We start from the raw sequence: 10,676 nt of genomic DNA, 5'->3' as shown, positions 1-10,676 counted from the left end.
AACTGCACACATAAAAAAGTTGGGATAATTTAACTATATGTAAATTATACGTAAAAAGTCTGACAGTGATGATCTTAAAGGTATGTCTGCATTATTTGCTATTTTAAGAAACTGTAATTCTCCTCCCTGGAAGAGTTGGTGACTTGCTTCTAACAAACAGAATAGAGAGCAGGTCATAAAAGGCACTGGGGGCTTTCTGCTTGCTTTCTCAATTCTTTCCTGGATCACCAACTTTGGGGGAAAAAGTTGCCACTCCATGAACAGCCCAGTGGAGAGGCCCCTGTAGGGAGGTACTGAAGCCTCCTGCCAACACCCACGTAAGGTGGCTGTCTTGGAAATGGCTACTTGCCCTGGTTAAGCCGTCAGGTAACTGATCCCAGCCAGCAGTTTGTAACCTCATAAGAGACCCTGAGATAGAACCAGCCAGCCGAGCAACTCTGAGATTGCTGACCCTCAGAAACTATGAGCTACAAGTTGAATATTGCTTCTCCAAAATGCTTGAGACCAGAAACATTTCAGATTTTGGAGTTTTTCTGATTTAGAAATATTTGCATCAACTTCACCAGATTGTGCATCTCTAATACAAAAATCCAAAATCTTTAATTTTCCAAAATGAGAAATTCATATTTGAAGCACTTTTAAGTTTTGGATTAAAGAATACTACACTGGTAATATCAGAGTTTGTTGTTTTAAGCTGCCATGTTTGGGTGCAATTCGTTATATGGCAATAGATTGTTAACATAAAATTTATTCCATTTAAAAATAAAAATTACAATTATATAAATTTTTTGCAGAGAGCTACTGGGCATGATATTCATCTAAAGTGAGTGATGGCAGTTTCTAGGCAGTAGGTTTTGGAGTGATTTTTCTTGTGATTGCTCTTGTTTATATTTTTGTATTCCTTTTGGATGCATGCGTAACAATGAAGTCAAAAACACAAATAATGACTAGGAGCCTGGGTTTAGATGTAGAAGGCATCATTTACCCAGGGGCAGAGTGGTAGGGTGTTTCTACAGGAAGCTGGCACACCATTCCTTCAGACAGTTAGAGCTCTCCTGGGCCTCACACTCGGTGGCACCACAACAGCAAATGATCCACTTCTGAAACTCAGCCTCGTTTTTGTGCATCAAAAGGAACTGTCCCAACAGGATGTAGGCCTGGGGAAAGGGACAAGGCAGGGAGGAAAATGGGAATGGTTAGTATAGTCTCGGTCAGATGCACCCTTTCTCCCCCAAACATTGGAACTCATGGGACAATCAAAGGTTGGGGTACAGGTCCAATTTGAGGAAGACTGTCAGTCCTGAAGCTCTGGCTTGTTCCAGGAGGATCCAGATATGGGTTCCTGGTGAGAAGTAAGGCCAAGTTCAATGCTGAGCTCTCTGGGTTGCTTTGGGAACTGTCTAGCCTAGATTGAACCAGACCCCATCCTCCTCAAACTTAAGTGAGCACAGAAATCCTCTGGGATCCCATGTAAAGGCAAGTTATGATTCAGAGAGCCTAAGTCTAGGTGGGACCTGAGAGTCCCCATTTCTCACAAGCTCCAGCTGAGGCTGGTCCAAGACATTGTTTTGAGGAGGGGGCCTCACGTACTTCAGAAGCTCCTTTCAGACCTCTCATCCAGTATTTCTCTCTTCGAAACACACACACACACACACACGCACACACTCGCGCACCCACACTTTTTTTTTTCACCTTCACTATTTTCTCAACTGCTGTTAACACAGGGTCTCACAATCTCAGCATTTCTGACACTAGAGAATTCTACGCTGTGGGTCTGTCCTGTGTACTGCAGGCTGTGTGGCAGCATCCTGGATCTTTGCCACACGCCCCCTTGGAGCTAAACTCTCCTCTGCTGAGAACAAGTGCACGTGCAACTGGCAGGTGAAGGTCATCTTAGCATCGACTTGTCTTTGCAAACCACCTGTGTGATCTCAGGCAACTCCACCTGAAGTAAGGCTCAGCAGGACCTAGGTCTCAGTGTCTGTACCTCCCTAAGGCACATCGTGTGACCTGCCCTGCAAATGAAATGAATCAAATGGGAAAAACGTTCAAAAAATGCAGATTGCTCCTTTGTCCTGAGAGATGTGGCCCTGTGGGAAGAGCATAGAAGATATAAAACATGCTCAGCTTTGTCCCTCTTTCCCAAGCCTCCTACTGGTTCTCTTTCTCTCTCTGGTTCTGAGGCTTCAAGCTTCTTAGATTGAGCAGCTACCCCTTTCTCAGGCTCTCCAGTCTGCAGACAGTCATCGTGGGAATATTCAGCCCCTGACCATGTGAGCTAGTCCAACAAATCCCCTCTTTTAATCATATATATCCTGTTGGTTCTATTTCTCTGGAGAACCCTGACTAATACACTTTCTAAGAGTCTCTGTGGATAACAAAGACATTAAGCTAAATATTAAGTGCACTATGATTTATATTCCAATGGTATTCTCTAGTTTTTAATTCCTATATACCAAAGATTTTACAATTTCATCACACCATTATTAACAAGAAAAAGGGCCACGTGGAGAAAAAGACCTCCCAAAGACCACATGGCCATAAACTGGCCAAACCACTCCATGGTGGAGACTAGAGATTTCACGTCACATTACAGTCCATCTCTTGGGACTGGTTTGGGCACTTTCCAGTCTGGAACCAATGAAAACTAGTGTTCACTCATGCCTTCAAGTTCTGGACTCTTTCCATGAAAACCCGCTGGTGTCTGTTGACTTTTATGTAAAGCAAAGCAAACTTCATCTTAATCAAAGGAAACTTTTTTTTAAAAAAAGGGAAATCAAATAAAAACTGAATCCCAGTCATAAAATTTACCTAAGCAATCAAGTTTGAAGGTATTATTTTTACTTATCATTTATTTTTTGTAGTGCTGGGGATTGAACGTAGGCTAGTGCTCTACCACTGAGCTACACTCCCAGCATGGGGTTTTATTTTTAGTCATGGTCCCATTGTTGAAAAGAGGAAAAAAGCCAAGATTTCATGGTGATTTGAAAGTGTTACTTTAATCATTTTTTTTTGAGCAGTTGGTTAGTATGATCTCATTTTTCATCAGTATCCTCTCTCATTTGCAGTGGTAGAGTTAACAGATATTTTTAAATAAGCATTTAAAAAACTGAGCATGTATTAAGTGTCAATTGAGCCAGCTGCTGTAGGTATGGGAGGTGCCAAGGTGAATATAACGGGATGGAGGGCCAGTGAGCTTTGTCCAAGGAGAGAAACATTCATCATAACAATATTAATAATACTAGGAAGTGGCACTTTTGAGAACTTTGGCAGGCTACACACTGCTGGAGACATCCAGTATGTTTTAATACATCTGAATCTCACGGGTGCCCTGCTCATCCCCTTCTCCAGATAAGAGTTCTCAAGAATCTAAGAGATTAAGACTCGTGCCTCCTTCCACCGCAGTCTTCCACCTCTCAACCATCTGCAGTCCAGTCTGGAGGCTCAGCATCCTCTGCCTGTTTCTGAGGCCAGCTGCTGGCATCAGCTGACCTGGTAATTGCAGTTTCCATAGGCTACCAGGCCCAGCAGCCAGGAAACCTAGGTCTATGTGGCCAGCAGGACCCAGGCAAGCTTTCCAAGAATGCTGCAGGAGGAAGGGCTTCCACAGGGGAGTTGCAACCTGATGCTCCAACCTCAGCTTTCCCTGTGCATCTTCCAGTGGGTAGAGAAGGAAAGATGACCCACCTTCTTGCTTCATTCCTGTGGACTTCACCTTGCTCCCAGGGGAAGCAGGAGTCATGGGCTCACATGACTCTGCCCAGTGTCCACTTGGTTTCTCCACTGTCTCCAGAAAGTGAACCCCTAACCTGCCTTCTTGAGCCAAAGAAAAACCAGCTGCAAGGAGGGGGACGTAGAAACACAGAAACCCTGAGCAGATGACTCTACATTCCCACTCCCTTGAGAGGCCACGGCAAGCCAGGGATGTGTGTTTCTTCCTGTAGCAGCAAGATGGCAGCTCCATGGGAGACTTGCCCTCAAGTCTAAGCAGGGATGCTTATCCAGGGACTTCTTCCAAGCAGGGTGGGAACCATCCCCTTTACTCACTGTGTCCACTTCTTGATAAACAGAAGCAATTTAAATCTGCACAGGGGTTGGATTTCCTTGGGGGTAACCTGTGTGGTTGCCCAGGGTCCCACACTTTTAAAAAGCCACTTACTCAATTTGCTACGCTATTGCCATCTTAAAAAGCTTAATCTATTGGAACAAAGGGCCTCCTCACATTTTCTTTTTGCTCTGGGGCCTGCCAATCAGGGAGTTGGTCCTCATCTGCATTCATAATAATTTTTGGACCTTCACTATGACACCTGGTCTTGTCTCTTATCTCAAGTTTCTTACACTTCCTCTGCTTAGGTCCCCAGCTCCTGAGTGCCTATATGGAATGTACTTCACACTACTGAAAGACTCCAGAGAGTAATAACACCACTTTTTCCGATTTTCTCTAATCAGACATTGACTCTTAGGTATCCATGTCCACTTGAGAGCCAATGGCAATCTTATAAATCCAATATCTCTGGGTCATTTCAGGTCTAAAACACCGTGCCCTTAGTGTGAATAAATGGATAATCCAATATAGGTCTTACCCTTTATTCTCTTCCCTGTCTCCCTGGGTCATGCTTATACTATAACATTATCCATCTATCCAAAATTCAAATTTAACTGTATTTTGTTATTTTATCTGGCAACTCTATGCAGGGTAACATCCAAACTTATGTGACTGATTCCTGCCAGGGTCCAGATGTCAGGCAGCAAAGTCAAGTGCCAGCAGAGAGGACAGGCAGGAACTAGAGCCCTTAGTAGCTTAGTAATAGGCATCTTGGGACCTGAGGGAGACCAGGGCTGACCTCACTGGGGCTTCCTGGTCCTGAGTTCAGCCTTCTCTCCTCTCTGCTAATTACAACTAAGTGGCTTTGGAAGGAGATGGAGATCCTGGAATCTGGACAGTCTTGAGATAAAGGTATGGGTGACATGAGACAGGCAGGGTAAGAAAGAGAAGAGCCTTGCAGGTAATCCAGGTCAGGGCAGCTGCATGGGAAATGACTCCCTCACACTTCAATTTCAGGAAGGCAGACAGCCCGATGGTGTAGTATCCAGACCCTACAACCTGTCTACCCAGATTCAGAATTCATCTCTGTCATCTCATGTGAGCTTGAGCAAGCCACACATGATCTCTCTGCTCCTCAGTTTCCCCATCAGCAATGTGGAGATAGTCTACCTCAAAGGATTTTTTTGATAATTAAATAAGATTAAATATATGTGATGCAAAGGATTTTTTGATAATTAAATAAGATTAAATATATGTGATACACTTAGAAGTGCCTGACATGTAGCAAACACCACATGCTATATCTATTAGCAGAGATATGCAGAGCAGGTGGGCAACCAAGACATTTACTCCATTCTGATCCTCTAAGTATCTCTCAGGAGAAGGATTTGGGCTCAAGAACATGACTTTACGAAGTCTGTAAAAATCTCTAAAACCAACCAGATTCTCTGGGATGTTAAAGTTACCTCCATGCTATTGGAGAACCCCAGAGCTATCTCCAGAGTGGTATGCTCACCCCACAAGGCCCTGCCCAACATCACTGAATTTACTGAATATGTGGAAATCCACCACCTCTGGGTGAATTGTCCTAGGGAGGAGACAAGTACAAAGACACAGACTCATCCTCTGCTCAGAGGAGTTTAGAGAGAAAAACCACAGGCATGTTGTGTCTCTGACATCAGTGCGGGCTCTCAGGCCACATGGACCATAGTCAACTGTAGGACAACAGTGTACTGATGACCCACTGAAAAATTGTATTGCTCAGAAAAAGGAGCTGTTGGGTGGGGTGGGCAGAGGGAAGGTTTCCTAGAGGAAGGGGGCCCTGGTTGGAAGCTTGAAGGGGACTAAGGTCCATTTCAAGAGACCACAGGTTGGAGGAGGGTGGCTCCCCTAGGTGTTTGTGGTTCACAAACAGCCTGGCACTAATGCAGGGGTGGTAGTGGTGGGATAAGGGTGAGGAGCACAGGCGTACAAGACAGCTAAAGGAAGGCTGTGGCAAGCCTTGACGCCATGGGCACAATGGATTTTTCCATTTCCAAAATTCCTTTCTTCCATAATCCTATTTCTGGTCCAATAGAATTAGAAGATGAACCAGCCAATATGTAATGTATAATCTTCTAGAAGCCACAGAAGGAACAAGGGGGAAGGAAACAGCTGGAATGAATTCTAATGGTAAATCTTATTTTGTCCCATAATCCCCAAATATTATCATTTCAATATGTGATCAATAAAAAATTATTGATGAGATAATAAAGAGCTTCTGTTTCCTCATTTTTAAAGCAGAGACAACTATCATCACCCTATATACTTTTAAGATGGAGACTTTAAGACTTTAATAGAAAAGTGAGTATTTTAGATTTCTGGGACATCTTCATTCAGATAAATGCTCAGCAGGCAGATGTGGTTGGTGGCTACCATTTTGGATCTAGGTCCTCAGGCCAAAGGTGACTGTTCCAGGAAAGTGAAGGCACAAGATAACCAAGAGAGATCACAGGTACATTTCTCTTGAGAAATGTAAATTTTTTTTCCTTTTTTACATTTCTTTCCTGAAGAGACTTGGGTGAATCCAGTTTTGTTTTCTTGCATTTGTTTTATTTTGGTTTATTTTAGTGTTTGGTTTGTTTTGTTTTTGAATGACACCTCACTATGTTGCCCAGGCTGGTTTTTAAACTTCTGGGCTCAAACATCTTCCTGCCTCAGCCTCCCAAGTAGCCAGGACTCTAGGCTTGCGCCACTGTGCCCAGCTAATCAATAGTTTTGAAAAGTTATGTTTTAAACCATGAGTTGGAAAGCAGTTCATGCCCTAACTAGAGCTCTGGGGAAAGTGGGAAGGATGTAAGCACAGTCCCCTTTTCTAGTACCCCAGTCTTCTATTGAAGAAAAGATGAAAGACTTGTATGGGGCCAGGGACAGAGGAGAAGGTACTCGATGTAGGAGTTGGTGAGAGCTATGAAGGAACTTCCAGGTCCCACCCCATTCAGGGCCACACACCTAGAGGTGACTGGGCACTCAGATCAATCAAGGGGCAGGAGGCTGGTGCCTCACTTTTCCCCATGCACACAGTGTTTGGGTGTCTTTAGAGAGAGCTGGTGGCTGAGTTCCTTGGAGCAGGCAAGTAGGTATGAGTTTGCCCACCAGACTGCATCCCAGGTACTTAGAAGGGGTATGGAAAGAGCCAGTGCCCACGGGACAAGTCCAAGAAAATTGTTAACAGCAAAGGTGGGTTCAGAGGCAGTGCTACCTCATGGCAAAGACACTGAGGTCCCAGTCTAGGTAGGGAAAGGGAAGGGCTCAGCTACGCCTCAGCAGAGGCCAGCAAAGTCTGAGAGTGGCTTGAGACCCAGAAAGATGTCCCTCCTTCTGCCGAGTTTAGGTTCCTGACAGGCAGTGAATAAAAACATAGGAACCTGTATTTTCATCAGCTAAATCTGAGAACCCTGCCCTGTCAGGATCTGCCGGCCACATGCTCTGATTTCTGGCCTTGCCCAGGGACCAGTGGCACTTGATCATCTGGGTCTCCTCCTGGGTCTTCCTATGGGCTCATCTGGGCTCTGGGCCCTGATACAGGGGTCTCACTACCAAATCTTACTCTAAGCCCCCTCCCTGCCTGCCAGAACCACCTGGAACTTCTTGTGTAGTTTGTGACAGTATAATTCATGGTCATTCTTATTTTCACCCAGAACCTCAGTCAGACACTATCTCCCAGAGCTTCTGTTTCCTCACTTATAAAGCAGAGACAGCTATCATCGCCTAAATAACAGGTGAGGAGGCGCAAAGCAGAGGATAACAGTGAGATCCCTGGTGTCAGTGCCATGGTTCTCGAAATGCACAGGGCTGGGGGTGGGGCACTGGACACTGCCAGCCATGAGGTCACTGACACCGGAGGGGCATGTGTCTATGGACCAGGATGCACACGGGCAAACCCTATACCTCTGACTCTATGTAGGCAAGTCCCAGTGCCTGAAAATTTCCCACTTATTCATTCATTCCTTTATCTTAAAGACGTCTGACATACCAACGATAATCCTTATTTAAAACAAAGTTAAACTGGAAAAGGCAAAACTATATACATAAGAAAACAAATAAGTTGTTGCCAGGAACTGAGGGTGGTGAGTATCAGGACACAAGGGAGTGACTATTTTGGAATGGTGGGATTGTTCTGTGTCTTGATTGTGGCAATGGCTACAGGGCTGTCAAAACTCACAGCAATGTATGATACAAAAGGTGAAATTTACTTATGTAAATCATACCTTAACAAAAAATGTTTAAATGCTAAGCATAGAGCTCAGCAACAATAATAAAACTCCACAGTTATGGAAACATTAAATCAATGGTGGTAGACATCAGAACAGTGGTTACTCTGGGGATACGGATGGCACTGGCTGGGAAGAGGAGCAAAGGCACCATCTGGAATTTTGAACGTGTCAGATTGCTGGTTCCAGATGGTGTGTACCTGGGTGCATCCATATGTAAAAATTCATTGATCTGAACTCTTCATACTAAACGCACATCCCCATAATTACGTTACACTACAATAGAAGAATAAAAGGAACAATCTTTTTTTTTTTTTTTTTTTTTTTTAGGAATGCTTCATTTAAAATATCTATCCTAATCAGACTTGCCCACTACACTACCTGCTTGGGAATGGCTCTTGATCCTTTATCAGGGCTCCATCTCAATTGTGGAGCTCCAGTTTCCTGATGATACCACCAAAATGGATATTAAGTTGGAGGGTAGATCAGGGTGAGATTCAGAATATATAACAACTGGTCCAGTGCCAAGTGTCAATCAGAAAACCGTGGGCCCCAATGCTTCAGATTTGGGCACAAACCAACAGATCACCAGCTGTGCAGGCAGTAGTTCCCAGCCTCTTTGAGTGTTTCTATAAGATCTTCCTGCCTGGTGGTATAGATTGGGTTTGAAAACTGAAGGGAATTCATAGCAGTAGGTCAAGTAGATGCCTCTTGACTGGGGTTGCAAGGTTGTGTGAATTCCCAGCCTCCTTGGTAAATAATTGCTTCCTTTGGGACTTTTGCCATTCTCTCCTGAGATTCCAAACAGCTTTTTCATAGCCCCATAAAAACAAGTTGCTACATAGACTATTCAGGGCTACAGTTTTGATGCGCTTCTTTCCCCTAAAATTCCTGTGTTGGAGGCTTGACACCCAGTCGGTTGGTGTAGAGGTAATGGAATTTTAAGAGGTGGGGCCTAGTGGAAGATGATTTGGTCCAGGGGAAGGGATCAATGTAATTCTCATGGGACCCTGGTTAGTTCCCAAGAGAGCAAGAAATTGTTATTTTTTATTCTTGATATTTATTCCTATAAATAGAGCAAGAACAGGGACTGGGGAGGTAGCTCAGTGGTAGAGTACATGCTTAGCATGCATGAGACCTTGGTTCCGTCCCTAGTACCAATTAATAAATAAATAGGCAAATAAAAATGGCCTCTCCGCACCATCTGTTTTTTTTGTCTTGTCATGTGACTGCTCCTTCTCTCTTGGCTCCTACCATGATGTTGTGTACCATGTAGTGATGTGGCCAGGAGGGCCCTCACCAAAAAGCCAAACACGTGGTCCAACCTTGGACTTTAAGTCTCCCAAACTATGAACTAAATAAAACTCTTTTCTTTATAAAGTACCCAATTCTCAAGTATTTTGTTATAGCAATGGAAAACAGACTTCTACATTCATATTCTGTTGGATATCTTGAAGTCATTCTTGGCTTAGAAATGATATCTTAGAATAACTCAAGTCCCCTGTCTCTGAGGCAGACCACAGTCTGTTGGTTCTCCACCTGTCATTTCTGTGCTAGTGCTCTGACAGGGCCAGGAAAGTTCCACAGGGACCCTTTATGGAAGCAGGGAGTGCACCATATCATCTGTTCTGATACTGCCCCAGACTCTAGTGATGAGCCCATTTCCGTCAAGCCCTGAGTATTTGGACTCCTAGCAAATCTTACCCAGCCCTGCTTCTCTGAGCTAAAGCAATTCTCTTCGCCTATTGGCTACAAATCCTTGAGCTTTCTCAAGCATATGGGGTCAGTAGCACTGAAGAATGTGGCTCCTTGCCAAATGGCAGCATTGTTCTCTGATGGCCCTTCAGAGGGACTCATGGCAGTGGCTGCCATCTGGCAGGACTTGGGAAAAGAGAAGAAAAGTTGAAGAAGAAAAAAATGAATTACCTTGGTGAACCCTTTGGTAATCAAATTGATGGCAAGCTCACGGCTGACCCCATCCACCCAGCCAACATCCTTTTCTCCAATGGGTTCAGAGAGGAAGGCTCTCAGCCTGGGAGACATGTGATCCATCTCCTGCAACAGCAGTGGGGGAAGAAAAAGAATTAGGAGATGGCTGTCTGCTCACAGTGTGAGTGGACATTAGGGAGCTCCCTCAGCCTATTAAGGGATTGGGGGCAACAGATGGTAGACTTCCTTCCATCATCCACCTTTACTGGGGACTTTTCAACTTCAGGTATGGTGCCCTGCACTGAGGGCTTTACACTTCCATTCCCATTTGGATGGACAAAGAGATGTGCAATGATGGCTGCAGACAAGTTGACTAAATCCCCAATGAAAAGTGTATGCTTAACGGTAAGAACCATGTTATATTCCTGTCCAACTCTTTCCACCCTACA

At 44.4% G+C, this 10,676-nt stretch overlaps 1 protein-coding gene across 1 annotated transcript; it reads right to left on the bottom strand.

Moving 5' to 3' along the window:
* Window positions 1-1,010: 1,010 nt before the first annotated feature.
* On the bottom strand, window positions 1,011-10,350 carry BANF2 (BANF family member 2; the record flags this gene model as incomplete). The annotated part of the gene is made up of 2 exons (XM_081293336.1): window positions 1,011-1,157; window positions 10,225-10,350. 2 exons carry the CDS (start codon window positions 10,348-10,350, stop codon window positions 1,011-1,013), a joined length of 273 nt encoding a protein of 90 aa, XP_081149462.1.
* Window positions 10,351-10,676: the final 326 nt, after the last annotated feature.

This window comes from Spermophilus citellus (genome assembly GCF_964194105.1).
Source record: "Spermophilus citellus genome assembly, chromosome: 4".
Classification (NCBI taxonomy): Eukaryota; Metazoa; Chordata; class Mammalia; order Rodentia; family Sciuridae; genus Spermophilus; species Spermophilus citellus.
This window is presented reverse-complemented; position numbering and strand designations above follow the sequence as displayed.